Source organism: Malania oleifera, chromosome 1 (assembly GCF_029873635.1).
Source record: "Malania oleifera isolate guangnan ecotype guangnan chromosome 1, ASM2987363v1, whole genome shotgun sequence".
NCBI lineage: Eukaryota > Viridiplantae > Streptophyta > Magnoliopsida > Santalales > Ximeniaceae > Malania > Malania oleifera.
This window is the reverse complement of record NC_080417.1, coordinates 75,808,988-75,836,091: the sequence shown is the minus strand read 5'-3', so window position 1 is coordinate 75,836,091 and position 27,104 is coordinate 75,808,988. Positions and strand designations below refer to the sequence as shown.

Below are 27,104 nucleotides of genomic sequence, written 5' to 3'. Positions count from 1 at the left end.
AGAAAGGTAAATCTATACTAAAATGAAAAGAGATGCCTCTATAGCCTATAGGATTTAAAGTAGCCAATTCAAATATAAGAGATGATTTAGTGATGACTATAAGTGTGCTTTGATAGCAGATAATGCTTAAAACACAAATTATTAATAAATATATCTACTATATTAGAGACCTTGAAGGTCTAATCCATAAACTGAAAGTCTATATTGACTGTGCATATTATGGTAAATAATTCATTATATCAGCTATAGCTAAAGGGATGAAATAGCATAACCTTAGTTGAAATTGTTAAAGAAAGGTTATAAACTCTTAAGGCTAAAAATTCTAAGAGTGCAGTATATGTTACTCTTTGCATAAACTTGATATTTAGAAGAACTACGGAAAAAGAAACGTAGTAGATTGATTAAAACACTGAAAAAAGCTCCAAAGTGAAGAATCTGAAATTCAGTTGGTTAAAGTATTGCAAGTGCAATGAAATTATTTTTGAAATACTCACAACATATGGCTGATTCAAGAAGAAAAGTTCAACTAAGAAGTTTTTTGAAATTATTATTAAAAGCCTTCACTCCATGATCATATCAGAAGTTGCTACTTAGAAAATCTGACGAGCTCACAAATGCCAAGAAGAAAATTCTCCTTGTTCAATATATGGAAAGTTACTTAATCAAAATTAATACAATAATATTGAATGAGTTGAAATGGACAATCTTAAAGATGAGTTTCTAAACTTATTTATGACTATTATATTGAAACAAATGAATACAAAACTAGCATTGTTGGCTATAATCAAAAAATCTTGGATTGTACAAGGCTTAACTTAGAAAGTATTGAGATTTGGAAAGCAATATGAATTTTGGATATTCATATGCAAAATAATAATCTGAAATCAAAAGAGAGAAAATCTTAAGTAGTCTAGGTCTATTACATAGTAGAGAAGTATTTTGAATAAGGAACAATGATAAGTGTTTGAAGAAAGCATGTAAGTCAAAAACACTGATGTATAGTTGACTGATGTTTTACCCTCAGTCAACTGGTTGCTCTCTAACTTACTAATCTTTTCAAGATCAGGCTCCTCAGTCGACTGACTCTCTGAGCCTCAGTCAACTGACTCACTACTGACTTGAGAAATTTTAGGGAAATATACAGGTCAGTCAACTACCTTTTCGAGCATAGTCGACTAACAGCGACTGCATGAATATGAACTGTTCGTAAAAGCCCTAGTTTTTCCGTCTTAGTCTACTAACCCTATGTCTCAGGTCAATTTTTCATATATTCAAGAAAACTATACTTCTCTTGACCAAAGACTTGGTCGGATTGAATCGCATATAGCCGGATCTTCACGCAGAAAGGCTCCAATAGAGATAAGTTCTGGTGATGCTGAAAAGGAAGAAGAAGATAAGGATGAAGATGCAACTGATATTTAGTTGCTTTCTTAAGTTTAAACAAATGTTGGATTATAATATGTGCATCAGATACTATTTTTTGTGTCTCATGTTATTTTGAATACTTAATTATCTTATTAAGCATGATGAGTAGTCATTTATCTGTTTTGTGTTTATGCTGATTGTATATGTTTATTGATGACCTTCTCTTTTTGATTGATGTCATAAGGAGGAGATGTTTTGAACAAAAACATAACAACTAAGCATGGACATTTAATTTATACCATCTTCCATATGACTTTGAGCATGAACTTTTGAAATAAGATTTAAGTATGCAAGCATGGACATGAGCATACAAATTTGATAAAAATGCAGATGCATAAAAATTTTTTCTTAAAACAAACACTAATCTATGTTGAAATGTTTGACACTGCTATTTTGTTGCGCTTAGCTCTTTTATTTGTTTCTCTTGACCATCTTAGTTCACATGCTAATGTTGGATTATGTTATATATCTTTTGGATGCTGAATGATGGATGACCATGTTATGATTGAAATATATGCTGGCTTATGGACCGTATTATTGGTGCGAAATTTTTGGTCCTTAGTACCTTTGCATAATATATCTTTCAGTTTATCCTTTTGTTGATATAAAGGGGGAGAAAATTTAGTAAAACTGAATGTGAGGAAACTGAGCATGAGCATGGCATGATATGTTTAAAAACATGATTGATGATAGCTTCACATGATATTTACATTCATACTATACATAGATACATAGTTTGTACTTTAAGAATGAAATTCTGAATCTATTAAATATAAAATACAATTCATTTAGGGGGAGTTAGACTTGTTAGGTAATGTATCATGATTTATGTTTATTACTGGACATTATTGAAAATTCTGATGTACAATCTTTTGTATTTTCTCATACTATCTAGAGACTTATTGTCTATCTTTTTATGCATGGTGAGTGCAAAGTTCTATTTTGTGTCTTCACTAGATCTATACTTTTATTTATGGTTGCTCATTGCCTTGATATTTATATGTTTTTCTTAATATCTTACGCTTTTTGATTGATGTCAAAAGGGGGAGAATTTTTTTTAGCAAAACTGAGACAAGCAAAACTGTGCATTAAATCTGAAATTGACATAGCATGTAAAACTGACTATAACTTGCTAAATATTGGCTCAACAATACATTGAAAAATTTGAGCATAATATTAAAATTGATCTTGCTAATTGAGCATGATATTGACATTGATCTTTGACATATACACTAAAATAGTGTGCCTTCATGATATATGAATATTATTAAGTTGATGCTTATTGTAAGGGAGAGCCTTTTTAAGGCTAACTCATTTTTTACTCTTTATTTGTCATCATAAAAAAGGGAGAGATTGTTGGCCTCACAAGACTTATAATCTTATTTTGATGATAACAAATCAAAAGGACTAAACATATTTGGTTAAGCGAAATTTCAGGACTCAAGTGTGTTGATAAAAGATCAAGATCAAGTGCTTGAAAAGTCTATTGAACACTTGTACTTAAAGTTAGAAGAACTTAGTGAAGTGTGTACTGAAGTTAATGAGCTATAAAGGAAGTCAAAGCAAGTACATGAAGACATTGAGAGCAAAGCAAATACATGAAGACATTGAAAGCAAAGCAAATACATGAAAACTTAGTGAAGTTATAGTCCTTAAGAAGTCTCATGTAAGTACTTCAAACGATTTTAATATGAATGCATGAAGCTCTTAGGAATCTTTATTGACTTAGGGACCAATTTTTGAAAATCCTGAAAATTTTTTATTTTAATTAAAGTTTCATTTAAGTTTTTACAAAATTAAAGGATCAAAGTATTGAAAAATCAAAGCTTTCAAAAAGTTGTAACTTCAGACGACTAACTATGTGTGATCAGTTAACTGACATATTAAGGGCTGAATAAATTGAGCAAATAGAATAGAATCAGGCAACTGACCTTATAGGCTCAGGCGACTAACCCCATTCTGAATTTGAAATTTTTCTGAAATATAAAGGATTGGGAAATTGACCATGTAAATCACAATCGACTGACCTTCGATTATTTAAATTTATAACAGCGAGGGAAAGTTTCCAAATTTGATTGCTTGACCTCCAAACTTTGAGAAAACTTGGGAAATACTCCAAGTAACTTGGGCAACACGAAAATTTACTTTATTACTCCATAAATACATATTATTCGCATGAATTAATCACAACTAGCAAGCACATACAAATTGAAAACTCAGAATACTACTGCTGAAGCATTGTTGTCTATTGCTGACAAAGCCACAAGTTTTCTGATTTGTTTGTACTGAGAATTTCAATTCTAAATCATAAATCTAGTAACAATCATCTAAGCTTCATCTTTCTATATTGATTATTGATTGAAGTATATTGTTATTCAATTGTACTAATATGCTCTTGTTGAGAGTGTTACTTGTACACAAGTTGTTTCTCTTGCTATTATTTGATGATTCAGGATTGTTGAATCGTTGGCTAACGAGATGGAGTATTCTTGTTAGAGAGAGATTTTTTTTTTACGATTCAGGGTTGTTGAATCGTTGGACTAACGAGAAGGGATATTCTTGTTTGAGAGGGATCTCCAGCTGATAAGGAGAGGTTGTAACTTTGCTTGGTAAGAAAGTTGGAAAGAAAAATCCTCACAGCGGTTGTTTGGGGCAAGGATGTAGGGCACTGGCCAAACCTTGTAAAAAATATGATTCAAAGCTCTTCTCCCTACACTCTTTAATTTATTGCAAGTATATATAACCCGTGTGTATGATTATTTAACACTTACTGAATTTTTGAGAGTTGCTGAACTTTTGATTTTGACTCATATTTGAAATCAGCATACTATATTGTTAATTGTTGGACATATTCACAAGTAATTTTGAATATGACAACTAAAAGGAATTTTGCCAAAGTTGCAAGCTTTATAAAATAAAATCTCTAAAAATTGTATTTGGCATTATCACCATTCACAAAGTTCAAAGTTAATATTCAAAATATTGAAGTGTTTGAAATATAACTGAAACATATCTTGTGAATCTGAATATCTTATTGAGGTTACGATCAATTTTTAAGAATTATATCTTGATATTCTTCATTGAAATCTGATTTGTGTAATATTCAACTGATATAAATCTTGTAAAGAACAATTTAGATTGGATCATTGAAATTATCCTTTAAAGTTGTCATTGTTCATAGCTAAGAAAATATATTGATTCTGAAACTTAGATATGTATTGGAGTATTGGATTAAAATTATGAAGTGTTGAAACTGAGTTTGATAAATCATTCAATTGAAACAAAATTACAAAGACACTTAAGATAATTTTCAGAAATTAATATTGTAGACACCCTATTTTTGCCCTAACCAAATTAAACACGGGGTCCCCTCTTATTATTTTCATTATTATTATTACGTTATTATTATTATTATTATTATTATTATTATTATTATTATTATTATTATTAGTATTTTTATTATTACTTTCTTATAATCATTTTTATTTATTATTATTTATTACCAGTAGTATTATTAGTATTACTTTACTATTATTATTTTGGATATATTATTATTATTATTATTATTATTATTATTATTATTATGATTCTTATTATTGTTATTTATATTATTTATTATTATTTTCCTATATTATTATTTATACTTATTATTACTATTATTTTGCTATTATTATTAGTATTATTATTATTATTATTATTATTATTATTATTATTATTATTATCTTACTATTATTATAATTACAATTATCATTATAAAAAGAAAAAAACAAAAAAGGAAAGTCCTTTTAGGGTTTTAGGTGAAAAGCCTATTTATAGGCTTGATTGGGCGGAGGCCAGGAGGGGGCGCACAGCCGAGCAAGAAGCAAAAAAAAAAAAAAAAACTTCTGCCTCTTCCTTCTTCTTCTTCTCGTGCACCAGACGGCTTCTCCATCACTCTCTCTCTTTCTCTCTTTCATTCTCCCAGATTCCCACACCCAGCTCCTCACAGTCCCCCCTTTTTCTCTGTGACTCTCGGTTCCTGCACACAGCAACCTCCAGTTGCTGCAAGCCGCCTCAGCCTCCCACGGCCAACACCGGTGGCCTCCCTTGCTGCACCGACCACCCCCACAACAAACTCCTACAGACGCACCCGTTGCTGCAGGGCCACCCCCTTCAAACTCTGACGACCACTGCAACTCCCATGGCCAACTCCAAAACCATAGCAACCATCGAACACTGCTGCCAGGCCACAGATCCGAGCACCACGAGAAGCAGAGCTCCAGCTCCAACCCCCATCCTCGGCCATGACAGCAAGCAATCAGCCGGGAAATTTTTCGACCAACCACTGCAACACCAGCATAGCCGAGCCCCCCTTCTGCAGCTATTGTCGCAAGTCTCAAACCTGCTAGCTGCTCCGGCCAGCCACGAACCAGTCTCCACCCTCTGCAACTCTGACGGCCTGTGGTAAATGCCTCTGCTGTATATATATGCGCGCACACACATGTACAGAACACACACACGCATGCCATTTTATTTTATTTTCGTCATTTTGTTTTATTTTATTTTTATTTATTTCTCTTATGGTTTTGGTCATTACTAATATCTAATATTCAGTTTTTTTGTTTTTTTTTTATTTTCTTTATGCAGGTATGTGTAATATTTTGTGTAATAACCGGGAAAAATAAGATTTTAAAAAAAATAATAATAATAAAATAATAAAATAAAATAAAATAATTAAATTAATAAGTAAAATGAATAATATGATAAGGAAAATATATATATATATATATATATAAGTAAGTTATTATGATATGCATTTAATATAAAGGTTAAAGGTATATATATATATAGAAAGTGGAAAGCTTCTTCTAGAAGCTTTACTTTAATTAATGATTACTATATATAAAATATAACTTAAGTTTTTTCAAGAAGCTTGCTTAGATCTTTTTTTTGGAAGTGCTCTCTCTCTCTCTCTCTCTCTCTCTCTCTCTCTCTCTCTCTCTCTCTCTCCTACGACTCTCTCTCTCTCTTCGATTCCGAGCTAGTTTTACGCCGGATCGACAAACCGAAGCCACCACGACACTCTTGGCGAAGTTCTCTACAAGTCTGCCAGAGCAGATCGTCAGGGAAATAAAGTTGGATTTAATCTCAAATCCAAGGTAAAACTTTATATTCAATATTTGGATTTTTGACAGTTGAAGAAAGTGATATACGCGTAAAAATACTGAACTTTAATATTGAAAATTTTCAGTTTCAGGGTGTTGATTGGGAACATTGGGAATCATCCCTAAGTTGAAGTAAGACTTTTTAAGTCGAATTTGACTTAGTGGTAGCTATAGAAAATGTTGTACGTACGAAAATACTAAACTTTAATTCTGCGAGTTTTCATTTTCAGGGTGTTGAGTTGAGAACCTTGTGGGTACGGGGAAGATTTTCTTAGGGGCTTTTTAGGAATCAGGTAAGGGAATAAACTAAGCTAGTTTCGTTTTGATAAAATGTATGTATATATATGTAGCATTTGGTTTCAGGAAAAAATAAATATATTTATATATATGATTTATAATTGGAAAATACTGTTTAAATGATGATATGTTGAATATGTAGAAAATTTGTTTAGTGTGGCATGAGTATAAAAATGTTGTGAAATACTATTTTTTTTGGGAATGAGGACGATATGGATTTCTATGATGGAAAACCGGCGTACGGGCCAAGATATTTTTATATGTATGTGTGATTTGACGGCGTATGAGCCGTGCTATGTGGATGAGATTTGCTAGCGTACGGGCCGTGCTATGTGGTTTGCCAGCGTACGGGCTGTGCTATGTGATTTGCCGGCGTACGGGCCGTGCTATGTTAAAATGTGTAATACCGGCGTACGGGCCGATGATTTTCATGATACACGTATATATGTGAAATGATATGATTGATGTGAAAATAAATGATATGAGATATTTATGTATCACGGTTTTAGTATATGTATATGATATCAGAACCTGATTGGCTTGGTCTAGGCTAGCACTTGCACGGTACCGTTGCTATGTGTCCATGATCCTCATGATCATGATATCTGTGTTAACGCCGCTATATGGAGTGGTGTGAGATTGGATGGTCGATGTGGTTATTTTCAAGAAGTGTGCTGTTATCGCCCCTGGTGTACGGACCAGTCTGGGTAGACCCATCGGACCTACAGACTACTGTTTGACTTGGCAGTGGTCGGCCAACCATTGTCAGGTCCCGCCTTCGGGCCACACAACCCAGTCATGTGGGGGTAATACATGACAACAGCCAGCTAACCTACCAGGATTGTTTTTATGTTATTATTATTATGATATGAGATGAGAAATGTTTATGAAAATGCAGTATGTTCTGTCATGTTTTGATATGCATGTGTTTTCCCAGATTTGATAAACAGTATTGAATATGTTATGTATGGTATATGTAGAACACAGAATACTCATGTTGCCACACACTGGTATTAGTTTATTTCCCTTACTGAGAGGTGTCTCACCCCTAAATCTTATACATTTTTCAGGAGCCCCTAATAGGAGAGCGGGAAAAGCCCCGCTGATCTAGATCAGTTGTTTGCCCTCTTTGGAAGGGTAAGTTTTTGGTAGGGACGGTTAGGTTTTGTGGGGATTGTCCCTAGATTTCATTTTTGAGATGTATATACTGTGAGATAGTAATTGTAGTGACTCTGGTATGTGTTATGCACATTATGATGAGATGTATATGATTTTATACTTTCTGCTGCGTAGGCTTCTGCTGTATGTTTTGTTATATCCCTGGTGCCCACGGGCCTAGGTGGATTGTGACCTGCTGAGTTGGAATGTATGATGTGATGATAATTTATTTATATATATAAAATATATATATATATATATATATATATATATATATATTTGAAAAAGGAGCAGGTCGTTACAGTTGGTTATGTGAAAAAGGAGCAGGTCGTTACATTTAGTGTCTTTTTTTTTTGTAATATATTGTTTTCATGTTTAGACTCTTATTATATGTATTAGTATTATTGTTGGATTATTATTTTTTTAATACCTTATTACATGTCCATATTTATTGTTTGAATATCGGTGTAAAGCGTTTATATTATCATTGTATTTTCAATCATTGTAATATACTTATTTATTATTTAGGGTATCTATGTTATTGTTGTATACTATCTTGTGGAATGTTATTTATTTTGGTATATATTGTGTATTTAGGGTTTAAATTATTACGTTTTGTATTTAGGGTTTTAATGGTATATTTAGGGTTTTGTTCATTATATGCTTTGTTTAGGGTTCAATTGGTCTCTCATATTGTCATGATATATTAATGGTAAGGTTTTAAAATTATTTCCATAATTATTGTCACGTGTTTTATTTGTTAACTCTAGGGTTTAAATTGCTTCCCATAATATTACTTGTGTAATAGTTTCCATTATTGTATATATTGCATGTGTATTAAAGGGTTTAATTTGTTTCCACATTGTTATTGTACATTAATTGTGAGGCTCTAATTATTTCCAAGCTATTATTATTATTATTATACATATTGCCTATTATATTTAGGGTTTTGATTGGTTTACATGTTATTAATATTTTTAGGGTTTAATTGCCTCTATATAGATTGCTTATTAATTTTAGGGTTATGAGTGTTTCCATATTGTTATCACATTTCAACTTTAGGGTTTCATATGTTTCCAAATTATCAATACATATTTTTTAGGATTTTTGATTTATTTCCATATTATTGCACGTTTGATTATTTTCATATTATTGTATATTATTGCGAGTTTGATTGACATTGTATATTTATTTTAGGGTTTGTCTAATTCCATAATCTCGTCTTATTTGTTTCCATGTTTGTTTATATTACCTTTAACTTTTAGGGTTTAATTTGTTGTCATATTCTTAAAATGTTTCCTTTATTGTTAACATTAGGGTTTTATTAGTGTTATGTTAAAGTTTTGATTATTTATAGTTAGGGTTTTTGCATGTATTTGTTAATATATATTATTATCATATTGTATAGTTAGTAAAATTATGATATATATATGTATTATTAGTCTAGTAGCATTATTGTGGTATAGTATTAATATTTACGTGTTATGATATATATATATATATATATATATATATATTAAAGTGGTATTATAATATCGTATTGGTATTTATGTGTTATTAATATTATGAGATATATGTGTGTTATTATTATAGTAGTATTATTATTACAGGTAATGTATTATCATTATAATATATTAGGGCTATTATTTTCACATATTTATGGAATTCTCAACTATATCTTATGTTTATATTTTGTATTGAGATATCCATTATTTCTAATATTTTGGAATTATTTTAGTAAGTATTTTTGTGTGGGTATATCCCTATGATTTTAATGCTAGGTATGAGCCTTCAAACTTCACGTACCTTTAGTTCTGAGGGAATATGTAAATATTTAGATTTTATATATATTTTTGTATTATTTATTTACTTATTTATTTATTTATTTATTCATTCACTTTGCACGTGTATTAATATATTTACTAGAGGAGTAATTTTAAAGACTTTTTAGATTAACTTAGGGATAATTCTAAATTAATTAGGTACCGTTTATAAGAACGGGCGTGTAGGGGGTGCTCGTACCTTCCCCTCGCGTAACCGAACTCCCGACCTCAGTTTTGGTAACGTAGACCTATTCTACCCCTAACGGGTAGTAATCATGTGTTCTAACCATACTAAAAGGTTAGTGGCAACTCCAACATTCCTTGTTTTTTTTTCCAAAAATATTAAAGTCGATTTTTAATTTCGCCGCCCAGGGCACACGCGCTCTGGGACGTTGTGACAAATATTTTACTTCATATATAAATATAATATGAAATTGTTATCCATTGAAGGACTAGAAGTTGTATAAGCAACATCATCTTTTGTTGGTTAATATAAATAAAGTGGTTGATAAGAATTTACTTGTTGATTTGACAGTGTGATTACAATTAACTTAAGTTGAAGAAGGGTTATACTTAAAAAGCTTAAAAATAAATTTTAAAACCCCAATTCACTCCCCCCCTTCTTGGGAGTACACCTTACTTCTCACATATAGAATAGCAATTTTGAATATGTCCATAAGTACCAAAAAAAAAAAAAACCATGTTTCACCTTGTTTGAAGAAATAGATATTCCAAAGGCAATTGTTTTGTTGGTGAATCTTCTTCATGGCTAATAAGAAGAAAATTTGCAAGTTTAAGCTAGACCCCGAAGTGTAACTCCTAGTAGAATGACAAGCTTCTACTACCCTAACTACAATCCTTGTATGTTTGGTCATTTTTCTCTCATTGTAAAGACCATGTAGAGCAATCTTGTAGTGATTGGGAAAAATTCACACCATTGTTTTTAGCAAAATTTTTTTTATCCCAAGCAGTTATTATATTATAAATTATCATTCAAATTGTGTGGCATGAGTAAGGTTATATTTATTGTATAGATAAGCATGTCAGAATATTTTATGAAGATACAGAACAAAGTATGATTTTATACAAATTTATGATAAGATATGTTTTAGATAGATTTATGATATGATTTGATATGACATATTTAGACAGATTTATGTTATGACAGTATTCAGAAATATTCATGATATGTCATCAAGTTCTCTTAATTAATAAATAAAATATTCTAACATGCTTATCCATACAGAACTTAATAAATAAATAAATAAATAATAAATAAAATATTCTGACATGCTTATCTAACCAAATATTAGGGACATCAACTTTGGAGGCAAGAATGACTTCTAAATTTAATAAAGATTATAGAATTTGATGATATTGAGAAATTTATGGCAGTGAATCTTCTTTTATAGGCACTGTATATAAAACTTGATTATTTTCATCGTAAGCTCCTTTAAATTTCCCCTTCAAATCTAATGAGAATATGCAAGAGGAAGATATATTATTGGCATAGCCATCGGCCTAAAGTAATCAGAACTTCATCAATGAAACGCAGATAGTAGTAAGGATGAGCTCAAGGAATGTGAAAAGGGTAATATACAAAAGAGGTCGATGTTGGAACCGCCAAAAGCTAAAAAACAAGATATAACAAAACTTATCTATGTAAAAAAAGCAAAAAGAGGAAAAAGTATTTTTAAAGAAAACTTGTATCATGTTGGTAACATTTACTTAAGGGCAAAACAGGAAAATAATTAAGGGTAATATAGGAAATTTTTTTTTTACAGACATTATGTAAATAAGGGCAGAAGGGAAAATAGTTTAGCCATATTATATGTAGGAAGCTAGCAACTTTTGAGAGTTGAGGGCATAATTGGAAAAAAGAAATTATTTTTTAACTTATGTTAAAATGTTAAAACCAAGTTGGCATGAGGGGGTGTGAGCATCTAAGGATCCAAATGTGAGGGGAGATCTGCGACATTATTCAAATTTCAAGGAAGATTCTTATGTTTTTGGCAAGCTTCAATGGAGGTGAATATGTTTTGCCCTAATAATAATTATACAAAACAAACATCATCATGCATACCTTCAAGTTTCTAAATTTTCCAAAGTCACATAGATCTAAGTTTTGTTATATCTTGTTTTATTTGTTTTTAAAAGTATTTGGTCTACCTTTACACATTTAGAAAAATAAAAAAGACGATTTTATTTTATTTTATTGTGTGTTCAATGACTAGTTAAAAATCTTAGTCTTACTAGTTAATCACTTTATTAGTCATTCTAAGATGACAACCATTGTAATGATGTTGTAAATCATAACAATAAGGATAAAAGAAAGGAGGTGCTTGTCTTTTTCGAAAACAGTTGAGTGTGTTTTGCCCTATCAATAATATCTTCAATTAGTTTTATAATACTAATGTTAAAATTAATGAAAAAATCCCTTATTAATTAGTAGTATTGAATAAAAATAATATGCTTAAAAATGTAATTATAATAGTTGATTTTGGGATGACCCACAAGGAAATAATAAATAAAAATGAATGCCAACAAATTACCCTTCCCCTTACCCTTTCTAATAGCACATCCACGTTGACAGAATCCATCGCACGCCTACGGTCATTGCCTTGCCGCGAACTCTACACTATTTTTAACCGGTGTGACTAAAATACCCCTCACTCCCTTCAACATTTCTCCTGGTCAGTTAAAAAACCTTGCCTTGCCTTGCTGGCCCAGCCAACTCACGTGCCCCTGCCCTTAAAAACACTTTTCTTCACTTTTACCCTGGGCAGTCCGGTCCTCCCCCACCATCTCAGTGTTGCAACCCACTGGAGGCTACGCAATCCGAGGGCATTTTCGTACTATTATTATATACGTTCTATAATTGTAAACGAATCAAATAAAAATAGGTTGCACGGCGTAGGGCCTATAATATAATATAATATGTAGGCTTTGAAATTTTCATTTATTTTACTGATGTGCTGTTGAATAATTAGACCAAATCCAGCGTGAACTATGAAACAAAAATAAGAGAGAGTTTTCCATTGGTCAGCTCATTTTTTCAAATCAAGTTTGAATGATTTGACGCTTCGAGCATAAATCAAAATGAAAATAAATTTTTAGATCCATCCAATGCAGGTGTATGAAGCACATCATTATTATTTATTTTTAAGATGTATACAATTCATTAAATAATCAAATAATGCTTAAGTATAATTTATTTTAAAATTAACACGATAAATTTAATTTTAATATTTTACTTAAAAAAATTAAATTCATCGTGTATCTTCAAAGCATAATTTATCAATTAATTCATCAATTAAATACAGCGCTATCGGACCATCACTCTCGTCTTAATGAAAAGATTCTTTAAATTTGTATAAATTTAAACAAATTGAAAAAAAATTAATTTATATTTTTATTTAAATTTAAATAATTTTTTAACAATAAAAATAAAAGTATTTTTTCGCAGGATTAGAAAAAAGATAAAATTACTTGTTGGAAGAATTAATAATTAAAAGAGCTTTGATGATTTAGGATTACATAAGGTTATATTTTTTTTTGGGACATCGCACAATGTAACGGAAATTCAATTCTTGTGATTCGCTAATCTCACAAGTTTATCTTATAAAAAGTGTCTCACATAATTGAGCACAATCATTCTTATAAGTTCAAGATCTCTCATGATACAAATTTAATCCCGTCTAATTCCTAACGTTTTCATTAGGATCCATTCACATAATAGTATTGAATTAACTCACATGTTATTATATTTGGGATGAATATAATATCAAATGTAATTGTCTTAAATCCAAATTAGATGAGGCTGTACACAAGCATAAAAAACAATTCAATAGTGAATAATAGATATAATTTGATCTACCCAATTGCTTTGATTAAAAATTGGATTACGCTGACAGCTGTTTTATAATTGTGGACTCTTATTTTAACTTTCGCGTGTCCGCCACTCATAGCGAGTATTACGCTTATTTCTACTTGCAGCGCGTGTGGTCCCACTAATCCACATTTTGAAAAGTACGCTCCAGCGGCTCCACCTCCAAGTCGAGACAGCGCAAGATAGCAGACAGACGTAGACCCAACGAAACTCAATTTTCTCTCTCTAAAATTTTGTCCTTATTTTCTTCCTATTCTATTCCCCTGCCCGCCTCGCTTCTTGTAGGCTGGGGTTGACTAGTTCGTCGGTGCGCGTGAGATGGTCACGCTCCCCCAGCCTGCTTATCCTGCGCACCCCTCTCCTCCTGGTACTACACTCCTCTACACTTTTTCCGCTGCCATTGCCAGAGCCTCGAGCTACAGTTTCAATCGACGGGACTTTTCAGAGCTCCCAACATCGTTTCACCAGACATTTCGTTGATGTTTTTCTCTTTCCCTCTCTCTTGTGCTTTTAGTGCTTTCGAGGCTTTGATGGATCGTGATACCTGACATGGCCGTCTTTCGAGTTGTGGATGTTTGTTCTTCAGCCGTTTGGTCTTCCGTGACGACTGAGATGTAGAAAATATGGAGAGAGAAGTGGAGCAGGGAGCCAGAGACTGCAAGTTTCGTACAGTGATCGTCTTTTTGTAGGTCCCGTGAAGTTGTTTTCTAATCCTTCCCTTCTTCGTCAGGGACCTGCGAGGTGGCTCCGCTTCTGTTGTTGCTTCCGCATGGCGTTTTACAGCATTGTCTGGGATTCGTTCGAAATCCACACAGATTCGATTTGGGAGTCTAATGACGCGTTCTTGTAATAATTTCAACATCACAGAGAGGACTTCAGTGTTTGCAGGGAATCCAAAGCTGTTTCTTGTGAAAATTTTCATTTCTTTCAATAGATACTGAGACTAGGGCATTTAGAGAGGATGCTTACAGTAGGAATTATGCGCAGTTTCTCGTCAATGCAGGGCGGTTTCGGCCGGCATTATGGAGTCTTTCAGTCTGTAGCTTCGAATTCTTGCAATTTCTAGGATTGCGTTTGCTACACTTGTGAATTATTTGTGAAGAAAACAGGATTTTTGCAAAAATTCAAGTTTTATTCTTTTTGATCACTCCCTTGCCGAGATGAACGATACTGCTGGTAAAATGTCGTCATCTTTAGTTGTTGCTGAGAAGCGGTCTCATAGGCCTGGTGGTTGTGCGGGCGTCTTCTTTCAGCTTTTCAACTGGAACCGGAAGTTTGCCAAGAAGAAGCTCTTCTCCAGGAAACTACTTCCGCCAGGTTTGTTTCTTATTCCTTTCAATTGAAGCATATACCTCGTGCTGTTGTATGAACTGCCTTACTCTCTTAAATCTATGACCAAAAAAACTGGCTTGAGACCTGTGCGTTAGTGTGTTTGGCGTTGTTTTTAAATTTGATTGAGGATGTGATTTTGCGATAGAATTGAGTGTTTCAAATTGAGCGCAGAGAGGGTACCAACTGAGAGGATGTGGTTTTTCTGAAGACAAAACAAATTATTTTATGTGATTTTGCATGATGTTTGTGTTGTAGTGTAGACCATTGAGGAAAGAAGACAGAAATACTGTTACAATACTTGATCCTCGGATCTGCTTCGAAATGATTGATTGACCACTTACATTGGTTCAGACTTTATATTTATTATTGCAACATAAGATCAACTGTTTAGTGTTTCTATTCTTACATTTTGAGATAGAGATGCTCACAATGTGAAGCATACCTCCTACAGCAAAAGTTTATTCAAGAATACAACCTCAGTCTAGTTGTATGACAAAATCTGAATTCCGAAGCATAGACTAAAGCAACAATTTCTGTAATTGCAGCATATAATAACCATGAAGTAATGCTTCTCCATTGACCCAACTTTGAAATCAGGGAGGCCTTTTGGCATTCCCAGTATACAATGCATCTCAGCTCCACTGCATTATGTTGTGTTGTTTAATTTACAACATGGGTATTATCTTATTGAGCTGCACATCACCACCACTCAATGCCATATATCACTGCCACGTAATTGATATGTACCTATCAAGTTTTTTAATTTTTGTGTTTCACTGTCCTAAGCTCGTGCAAAGCAAGCATCCAAGAAGTTTGGAGGAGATGAGAAAATGCCTATGGCCAAGCTTCTCTTGGTATGTGCTTTGTTTTGCAAATTGGAATGCTTGACTTTCCATTTCATTGTTGATTGGTTTGAATTATCTACTAATTTTGCTCATTTTATGTGATTTCAATTATGTCTAGATTGCTGATGAAAATAGTGGGGGCTTCCCAAGTGTGAAGAAGAGTGGGATTTGTGGTGTTGATGATGAAAAGAAGTTGCAGAAGCATGAAATGCGTGTGCCTGGTTTGGTTGCCAGGTTAATGGGTCTTGAATCCATGCCAACAGTGCAGCAAGAAAAACCCAAAATTTTGTTGTCTGAAACTCATGATGATAGAGATAAGAAATCTTTCAGTAAACAAACTGGGTCTGAAAAGGAGGATTTGACTTTTGAGAAGGGAAGTGCAAAGAATGAGTCTAGGCCACAGAAGATTCAGAAGACAGGGCCATTTGAAAGGCGTGCAGTGACTAGATTTGGTCCCGAGGCATTGCAACTCAAGAGTGTTCTATCTCGCTCTAGAAAGCATCATGCAAAACTTGCATCTCCAATGAAGAGTCCAAGAGTTATATCTGGGAAGAGTGCATCACGGTTAATTGATGCTGCTACTAAAATTTTGGAACCAGGTTTGCAAGCTAAAAATAGAGCAAAATGTGCTCTTACTTATTCAAATTATATGCATAAAAACTCCAACAATGGGGTCAGGACAGAGCGAAAACCAGTTTTGTTCCAAGATTTATCGAAACAGCCTGAAGATTATGTAAATGCAGGTGCAGCACAGTCATTGAAGGGGCAATCTTGTAAAAAATGTGGTAATCTGATAGACAATGTGAACTTGGAACCGGGTCTGGAAGAACAACCATCGGTTTATGCTTGTTCAGCATCAAGTTTTGTTAATGGATCTTCTCGAGTATCTGGAGGCAGCAATCCAAGAGCATCCATGTTCTCAGTTGAGCAAGAACAAAATGTAGTTTTTCAGAAAAATCATGACCAACGCACAGTACTTGTAGCTCAAGTAAAGGATAATGCACAAGGTCAAAATGAGCCTGTTACAGATCGAAAGTCTTCTTCTCAAGAGGGTCAAACAGCGTGGCATTTTTCCAAGCAGCAGTGCAAGCTTCCAAAGGATGTATCATCTTCTAGGACTTTGAAGTGCCGGACTGAAACACAAAATCAGATGCTAATAGGCAAGGATAGAATGGCTACAAGGTCTAAATCAAGTAGTTTACAGAACAGAAGAGTTTCATCAGCTGCAAATATTAATGGGGACAAAGATTTTGTTGCTTTGAACCGGAGTCTAAGTGGTCGCACCCGACCAAGGATGCCCACCAAAATGGATCACTCTAAACTGGAAATAGAAGAGAAATCTAGTAGCAGGCTAGATAGCTCCTTATCACAACTGAGGACCCAAGTGCGGAAAAGGAGGCCAGTGAATGTTGGTAGGCAAGATGTTGACACAAGTATCACTACTACTTCTTATGGAAATCAAAGAAGAATCAGGTTGGATGTAATGAGTGGGAAAAAAATGGGGCTTAATGCCACTTCAGTGGACAGCTGTGCTAAAAGCAAATTAACCCATCAGGAAAATGCTAATATGACCCATGGTAAAAGCACTGATGTTGTTTCTTTTGCGTTTAGTTCACCAATGAGGCACAAGAGTGGAGTTCTCTCCTCCAAAGAGGCAGTGGAGAGAAAAAGGAGTGGAAGTAATGCATTTGGTGATAATAATTCTCAGAAGAAGAACTCCACTGTAGATGAAAATGATGGTCATATGCATTTTGTAAAACAATTGCCACTAAGAGGGGATGCTTTAGGTGACCTTCTGGAACAAAAATTGAAGGAACTGACTTACCAAGAAGAGGATGAGTTTGGAGGCAACCTACCTAAGAGATCCACTGCTATGATTCTTCAAGAGCTAATATCCGCCTTAACTGAAGAGCAGCTTATCTCTGGGAAAGAAGCAACAGTTGGGATTGATCAAAAGGATAACTTGTGCTGTAGAATTCAGGAGCCTTCTGGTCATGCAGCTCCGCATGGACACATGATCAATACAGATGTAGTTTACAAGGTTAGCTTCTTTGTTCTATGTGCAGAAAAAAGTACCCTTAAATCCTTGTTTCTGTAGATCCCTGGAAAAAGTGGAAGTTTTATGCGTGATTTGTCAATTATATTGCTATTATTGGGTGTTGTTGCTGTGCCATTAACCAAACTTCCAGCAGAAGTGGTATTATCCTATCCATTTTAGCAGGCTGAAATTTAGAATGTTAAAAGAGCAGTTTTATTTTGCAACATGCATGCCTTTAGCCAAGTAGTCACTGCCAGCAGAAGTGGTATTATCCTATCCATTTTAGCAGGCTGAAGTTTAGAATGTTAACAGAACACTTTTATTTTGTAACATGCCTTTACCCAAGTAGTCAGCCAGCAATTGTGCTGTTTAACGTTTTAGTTCACATATTCTGTGGAGATCATGTCTTGTACTGTTTATTGGTCACCCTTTTAGTGATGCTGGAACAACATCCAATAACTTTATTCAATTCCAGTCTCTCTAAAACTAATATACAAGGGCCTATTTATAGGCTTATTAAAGCTAAGTCTTTAAATCCCAATCCTCACTTCTGAAGATGTTGTGTGACCACAGCCCAACTCACCAAGTTGTTCTTGATTACCTACCTATTCTCTCCTGCCACACGGAAGTCTTATATGTATCCCTTGAAGCCCTAGCCATTGAACCTGGAATGGGTAAAAGAGACATAAGACATACTGGCAAAAGTCAGATAAAGAACTCTTAATAAGGGTTTAATGAGGGTTATTCTTCCTGCTGAAAGTCATCTTCTTTTCCACCCAAATAACTTCTCCTCAAAGCTTTCCACCTCTGGATCCCAAATCCCTTTATCCTTAAATTTTGTTCCTAGTGGGGAGCCTTAGGTAAGGGAAGGCCGCCCACTTTGCACCCTAAGACGTTAGCAAACCACACTTTTTTAATCCCTTCCCTGAAGGGAATTAGCTCCATCTTCCTCAGATCTACCTTTAGCCCCAACACAGCATCAAAACACAGCTAAATGCACCTTAAATTTATGATTTCCTCTTCATATAGATATCTTTTATTAGCAATTAGATGACCTCTGCTATTAGTGTTTAAAATTGAGGAATAGATCTTGTGCTACTAATGCAATTATTTATAATCACCCAAGGTGACATTTGGTGGCTTAATCTTGGTGGTATTTTTAGGACCACTTGCCTCCCATTTGATTTGCTGAATCAGGCTAGAATGGAATTGGAATTTTGACCCTGATTCCCTTTCCCATGTTTGTTTTGTATAAATGAGGTGGAATTGCACTCCTCCTGGAACATTGATTCTCTCATCTATAAGGTGGAATTGCACTCTACCTGAAATGTTGATTCTCTCATCTGGAATAGTGATAATTTCTCCCTTTATAGGTAAGAATTACAATTCCATTGGTGACTTTTTTTAAAGAGTACTTATTACCTTTACTAAACAATAAATTCCAAAAAAAAATACAAGTTGTTTGTCTCTCAAGTGTGTTCACCAATAATAATAATAATAATAATAATAAACGAAACTTTATTTGAATTTTCTCTTATTTATTTTATAATAATATAACCATACATATAATAATAATAATAATAATAATAATAATAATAATAATACTTGTTGTTTTTGTAATAACAATTATTTTAATTGTTATATTGTTTTTATTGCTATTTTTATTGATTTTTTAATGATAATCTTTATTAGTATAATTATTATAATAAAAACTATTATAATTATTATTAAAAATTTATACACATTAAATTTTTTTGTTTTTATTTACTATTTTTATTTTTTTTAATAATAATTGTAATTATTATAATTACTATAATAATTATTTATAAAAATTTAATAAATTTTATTATCCAAAAAATGCAGAAAATTTTCAATAATCTTGAGTTGAAGTCATATTTGAAAGGAAAAAATAATTTTGTAGTAGGGGCATTTTTGAGGAGTTTCTTCTTTTTGGTTCCATTATAGCCATCATGAAAGTATACCTACTAACTGCATTCCCAGTGTGATTCTGTATTCCTTTCCTGCCTTGATTCCATTCCTACCTTGAATTCTTTTCTAGTTCAATTCCATTCCACAAACCAAACAGGGGGTTAGTTCCTTTCTTGGAGATTTTGGCAATGTGCAATGAGATAGAAAATTAGGAATTAAATTTGGAAGGTGATGTTATATTAATTATTAAGGGTGTCCTCAGACTATGTAAAGATCCTTTGATGACATGTAATCAAATAATAGGGTAACTTGGTAGTTGATTATTTGGTTCACTTGGGATATTTTCTTAGTAGTTCTCATGTTTAGAGCAGTGAATTTCCACCTGTGTTGATGAAGTTTATTTTTGATGATGCTTTGGTAGGTTGAATTAGAGTTTTATGTCCCAACCACTAACTCTATCCCTCCAATATTTGGGAATAGGCTTTTAGTTTTCTCCACAAAGATCATATTTTGATATTCCCATTGCCCATTTGCCTAGTGATGGGATAATTTTCTTTAAGTCCAAGTAATTAGATGTGCTTTTTTGGTGCTAGCCCCCATTTGACTTTATGTGCCTTATCTTGACACTGCAATGTTCTTTTCATCCCAATTATTCTTTGGAAACATTGAAAATGATAATGTCTCTATGAGATAACATTCCATGTGATTCCACCATATGCTTGGTACTTCCCCACCTTCATCCACATGATTACTTGTGTCTCTCATGATTTTGCAATGCATGAACAAAGTTGGGGGAACTCTTGCTACAAAGCTTTGGTTATTTCCTTTCTTTGAATCTATGATGGTATATGATTTTGTTTTCTTTGTTTCGTTTATTGTTGCATTTGTTCTAAGTTTGTTCTTCCTAGTGAACTTGGCATAGGCCTCGTGGATGTGGCTACTTGTTACACTGAGTGCACTTTCTTTTATGGATATTTGATGAGACATAAGTGCTCTAGTCCTTGATTCCCTAGATTGAACCATGCAATGTCCAAACAAACCCCTAACTATGGTCTTAAATTTCCACGAAACTGTTGTAATTTTCGTCGAAATTTCTGATTTCCGTCACCTTCAAAATTGAAATGGCAGCCGATTTCCGTCTTGCATAATTTCCGTCGAAATCTCAACGAATCATCCGAAATTTATCGAAACCTCGAAATTTATCGAAATTTGTCGAAATTTATTGAAACCTCGAGAGTGAAGTGAAATTTCTCTTTTAATTTATTTTATTGAAACAAAAGGTTATCACAAGTGCTTTTGAAATTATATGAAAAAATAAACTTATAGTAATATTTTATTTAACCATTCATGTCTAAATTATCAATATTTGTATAATAAATAATATTTAAATGATTTATGAATTTCATTTGCATTAACTGAATATGTGTAATGTACATTATCTTACAAACATGTTTGATACATACTATTTTACAACTTTTCCACCTCATACAAAACATAGATGTATTTAATTTGTAATATATTAGTCTTAAAACTTATATTTTTATGTTTGTTAATCATTTCTAAAGTTTCACAAAGAATTCCATGCTTTACTACTAGTTTCCGTTATTTTTTTAAATCGAAATCGAAATCGACATTGAAATCGAAATTTCCATACTTTTGGAGCTTTGAAATTTGAGTCGAAATCGAAATTTAAGACCTTGCCCCTAACTATAGTATGCTTGGCAGATTAACCGTGGGACTGTTTATTAGATTATTGATGAAAAACATTAGGCAGAAGATACCAAGGTAATTTTGTGAATAGCACTCTTTGGCTTAAAACCTTCGTAGAGTGGTTCTTGATACTATTTACACACTGCGAAATCGGTGGGAAGAAAATTCACAGCCACAGCAGCCATTATGTGCCACTACCACAATGTAATGGCCATTACGTCTGTTATATAAATCTTTAAATAAAGTATTTTTTACAGTAGCACCATGAATAGTGCATAGCAGAGCAGCACCCAATACACCGGCAACTCCTATCATATGAAATGGATTCAATGTCTAATTATGAAATCCTTGAAAAAACAAGAATGAATCGAAATATAGCTACTACACTAAAATTGGGTGTAAAGAACCAACCAGACTAACCTAGTGGATAAATCAAGAATACATAAACAAAAACAAAAATTGGAGCGGAGAATGCGATTGCATTATGCGATCACACAATTGAACAGATCGAGCAAAACAAGCCTATTATGGCAAAAGAAATAAATTTTTTAACCTTTGTTTATTTTTTCCCATTTCATAAGCCATTCTCAACAAGCTATGTGAAGAGGGGATGGTATCCCCAAGGGATGCATTTATTAACTATTTGATTTGAACACTATTTTGTTAAAGAAAAATATTTGTTTTGATAATATTAGTAATTTGATATTTATTTTCTATATTTTTCAACTTCAAACTTCTCTTTCTAGTTTTTGTCGTGGTCAAGTTGTTAGTGCTTTATTTATTTATTTAATGATAAATTATATAAGTTTATATATTGTAATTTTAAAGCTTAGGATATAGTTATATAATGTAGTTCATTTGTCTAAATTTATTAAATTTTTATTACTTTAACAAATGAAATAGTAGAACTTGTTTATTTTTTGTATTATACTATTATTTGTATGTGCTATGTCATATGTGCCTAATAGGTTAATTGAGTGTATAATGTATTTTATTAATTAATTGATCACACATGATTGATGAAAAAGTGAAAATATATAATTTTTATTTTAATAGCAGTTTGAAGCAAATGGAAAAATTATTGCCTTTACTGAACAACATTAATATGTTGAGCTAAAGGAATCCAAAATACACCAAAAATCATGTAAAGAAGTTTTGAGAGCTTAAAACATGCAAATAAACCAATATACTTAAAAGAGTTAAAGATTGTGTGCGTTTAGGAATAGCTCATGCCTGTTACCCGCTTTAACATCTGTTACTCATGCTTCCCACCATACCTGTTACTGTTACGCTATGATACCTGCTACCATACTTTAAAGCCATGGTGTTAACTATTGCAAACAAAATGGAGAAACAAAATTTCTAATGAGAATTCTAGGATTGATGGAGTTCATGCTTCTGAATTGATTTTGGGTGAAGAAAATGACATACTCAGAATTTACTTTTTGTACATATTCAATTGACGGTTCCTAAGTAGCTAGGTGGCAGATCTAAGAAAGTGTTTCCCATGGCATAAATGAACTGCAAATTTACTTTTGAAGGGATTGCGTAATTGTTGAATACCTATAAAAGATATTTGGAAATTGGTATTGGTGTAGTTCGTAAGTTGCTAGGATTGATGTAGTTCATACTTCTGCATTGATTATGGATGAAGAAATCGGCATACTCAAGTCTCTTGTTTTATGTTGTTTCCAGATGGTAGTTGTAGTTGATAAAATTACATGATGGTTAATTCTATGTTAAAATCACATGATAAGATTTTTACATATGCAATGATTTTTACATATGCAAGGCAAGGACAAATTACAAGGAATTAAGACGGGAGTATAACAAGGTAGTTGTGAAAATTGGTGTTTGGAATATAGCAAAAATTTACTCTCTCTGCATATTCAATTGACCATTCTGAAGTACCTTGGTGGCAGATCTAAGAAATTGTTTCCCGTACTGTAGATGAATTGCAAATTTGCTTTTTGGAGGGATTATATAATTGATGAAGACCTATAAAAGCTACTTGGAAAACTAAGCTAAGTTGTGTGGTGAAAAACTGGTGGATGAGTGGCAAAACTGCCCATGAAATGTATGCATTTTGAGAAAATGAGAAATTCCCTGAGAGGGTGAGAAAAGACATTTTTGTTGAGAATTTAACGTTGGATGTGAATTATCAGCAAAAAAGTGGAAATAAAAATTTTAAAATATGACCTTTGTATGAGATATAGGTAAATGAAATAAAGGCCTAATAAGGTTCTGTCACTCGATGTTGTGTATTTTGTTTGAGGAGTGGAGAGACTTGTTCACATTTGTTTCTCATTGCCCTTTTGCTTGGGTCTGGAATAAATTATTTGGCTGTTTTTTGGGTGAAAACTGGATTTGCTCCTCCACTATGAAGGCTTTTTGTACTATCACGTTGAGGGTTTTGGCGAGGAAAGTATAGGAAAGCCTTTTGGCGATGCACTGTTGTGGCAATTACTTGGTCTGTCTGGTTGGAGACTGGAGAGGAATGCTAGAATTTTCGAAGGGGTGACCACTGTTAATAACTTGCTTTGGAATAGAGTGGTTTCTCTTGCATCTCTGTGGGTGTCAGCTAATGGCTTTTTTTTTCGTCACGTTGTTTTGAAAGACCTGCTTCATTGAGTTGGCTTTCAGTTTGTGTTCTATTTTTGTTGTAACTTATTGCTGTTGATTTGAAGGGAGGATTCTTGTTCTCCCTGTACTTTCTCTATTTTTTCTTTTCTTTTTCCTTTTCTTCTGTACATTCTTTTCCCTTCTAATAAAATTATTTGTTTATTAAAAAGGGGTAAATAGTAAATAAAATAGTGTAAAGGTTTGTGAACTTACCGCTTTAAGTTTAAATTTTGAGTCTGTTCAGTTTGGTATTGCATATCTATTATGCATATGATCGAAACTCTGGTTCAAATACTAATTTAATACAATCGAAGTGGATCTTTCCTATGTGTTTCCTTACTTTTTCATCTTACTGCCCATCCCTTTGACCTTCCTATTGGAAAATATTCTGATGCTTGTTTCAAATTTGTGTTGCCTTCTGTTGTTTGTTCCTACTTTTCATTGGCTAGTAAATCACGTCACTATTTAATGCTAATGAGCTGGGGTTTGTGTGCACATGCATGCATTTGCTGCTGATCATCCTCCTGATAATTTGTGCATGTGTGCTGATCATCCTCCTGGTAGACATTTTCACGTGACATGTGGTTTCTCTAATACTATTCTCAGGCTGAAGTGAAGATGGAAGGCACCTCAGTTGGTTATTTGCATGAAGGTGATCATTTTAGCCCAGGATCTGTTCTTGACGGTTCTTTCTCAAACGACAGTTTCTTTTCCAGCAGCCTGGATGATGGCTTAGGTTAGAAACTTGAGCAATAATGGCACAGTTTGGAGCAACTTTTACCTTATTTCTTTTTTTCCCCATGGCTTCCTTTGGATCAAGGATTTTGTTTGAATAAAGGAAAGGAAAGGAAAATAAAAAGAAATTCATTTTTCATTATGTTTTCTCTTTATATCAAATATTATAAAAAATAAAAGTTTTTTCTAAGATGATTTAAATTTAAGAACAATCAAACAATAATTATGAGTATGATGAAAATTTTGTTCACTGATTTGCAACATATTTTCTCTCAATTTCCTTGATAACCGAACATGAAAATGTGAATTACTTCATATTTTCCTTTTCTTTCCTCTAATGTTTTCCAAGCTCCAAATGGGGCGAAAATGTATATCGTATTCAGTGTTTTCAGCTTTTCAAGGAATTCTCATCCATTTCTATGTTTTTATACTAATTTCAGGATGTAGGCTCCATTCTAACCCCATGGATTACTCCTATAACCGACAACCATTAGAGCCTGATTCCGAGCTCTTGGATTCTGCAACCTCACTGAAGAAAAGAGCAACTGGCACTGAGATGGTAACTGCTCTTGTCAACCGCGCTTCTGGGATAATATATTGTGTCAATCTTGCTGGTGCCAGATTAAATGAAAGCAAATTCAACCATGCCAAGGAGGTTATATTGAATGCCGAAATTTTGTTTGGAAATGCAGCCCCATATAATTCAGAGGGTATAAAAGATTGTGTGTTAGGCCCCTTTCTACTCGACAAGTTGGAAAATCTTGCTGTTGCTACATGGACAGGTTCCGGCTGTCTTGGTTTTGAGGAGACAAAGGGGGGGAATCAACTTAGAACTTTTCTTTTTGACTCTGTGATAGAATGCCTGGATTCCAAGTACAGTCGATCTTGTAAATCTGGATTCAGGGCGTGGAGGAGATTGCCGTTGAGCATGAACACCGAGATGCTGATCGGTGAGGTCGATAAGGAACTAAGACGATGGACAGATTTTGTTGGGAGGCTTCCAGATGAGATAATAGAGGGCGATATGAGTCATTCCTTGGGGAGATGGACGGATTTTGAGATTGAAGCATTTGAGATTGGTGCTAACATTGATGTTGATATACTCCAGACACTGGTTGATGAGATAGTGATGGACCTTTGCAGGTGCAAACTAGGAATTTCCTGAATCTCTACCATTCCTACTATCCTGTGTTTATTTTATTTTATAATAGGAGGGATGCAAGCAATGCTGCACATTGCAGTTTTTTTTTTTTGGTACAAATTGATGGGTTTCATTAGCTGTTATTTATTGACTTAGGTTATTGGATTTTGTAGTAGAAAATGTGTAGTAGAAAATGAAAGTACACATGCTTTGTTGGATGAAACTTGTTATTAGGCAACCACACTGACAGTATCAATTAGTGTTGTGCGTAATGGTAGCCGAGCAAGGCAGAGGAGGTAGGTGAAAGCACCTGCATTTTTGTAGACTGATCAAATTTAGGGATTTGTGGACGTCCAAATGTCCAATGCATTCAGTCTGCCTGATAGTATGGATGTCGCATAAACAGTGCCCACTTTCCTGTTATAGGGAAATCATGAGGTAACTCTTGTATCATATTCTTTATTATTATTATTATTATGATGTTTTTTTTCGTTCCTGTATTTTGGATAAATACAATGAAGAACTTGCGCTCATTACTTAGCACGTTTTATTCTCTTCTCAAGCAATGCTAGTAAACGTTGCCAAAATTTGACATGTTATTACACTATTGTACGACTATATATTAGTAATATAATAATGATAGAACTATTGATTTTCTTGTTGAAATGATCAACACCAGCTTTAATGTAGTCGGTCACCGGTGGTGAGGGAGCTTGATATGAAAGTCTGATTGTCAATTAGGTGGACACAGTCTGGCGCTGCTGACAACATTACGCAAGGAGGTGAGGTTCTCCATTGCTAGTGGACTTGATATTCAAGAGGGACAGGTCATCCATTCTCGGAGCCCAGAATCAACTAACAGTTGTAGTATTTAGTAGTAGTAATTTTAAGTAGAGAGGGCTTTTATCTTTCTTCAGTAGACATGTATGCTTGAGGGGAAGAGTAAGGGAGAATGTGACGCAAACATTTAGCAAAGGGAGATGGAAGGCATTTTGATAGGGAGAAGCAGGGAGAGG

The 27,104-nt window shown here is 33.5% G+C and overlaps 1 protein-coding gene across 1 annotated transcript; it reads left to right on the top strand.

Annotated features, from left to right (window-relative positions):
- The first annotated feature begins 14,019 nt into the window (after positions 1 to 14,019).
- On the top strand, positions 14,020 to 26,329 carry LOC131160217 (uncharacterized). Its single transcript, XM_058115649.1, has 5 exons — positions 14,020 to 15,053; positions 15,855 to 15,922; positions 16,032 to 17,954; positions 24,819 to 24,948; positions 25,388 to 26,329. Exons 1-5 carry the CDS (start codon positions 14,897 to 14,899, stop codon positions 26,110 to 26,112), a joined length of 3,003 nt encoding a protein of 1,000 aa, XP_057971632.1. The 5' UTR covers positions 14,020 to 14,896; the 3' UTR covers positions 26,113 to 26,329.
- Positions 26,330 to 27,104: the final 775 nt, after the last annotated feature.

Coding starts and splice junctions, on each gene's coding strand:
- LOC131160217 (XM_058115649.1), top strand. CDS start 14,897: ATGAACGATACTGCTGGTAAAATGTCGTCATCTTTAGTTGTTGCTGAG. Junction 17,955..24,818: donor ATACAGATGTAGTTTACAAG/GTTAGCTTCTTT, acceptor TACTATTCTCAG/GCTGAAGTGAAGATGGAAGG. Junction 24,949..25,387: donor CAGCCTGGATGATGGCTTAG/GTTAGAAACTTG, acceptor TACTAATTTCAG/GATGTAGGCTCCATTCTAAC.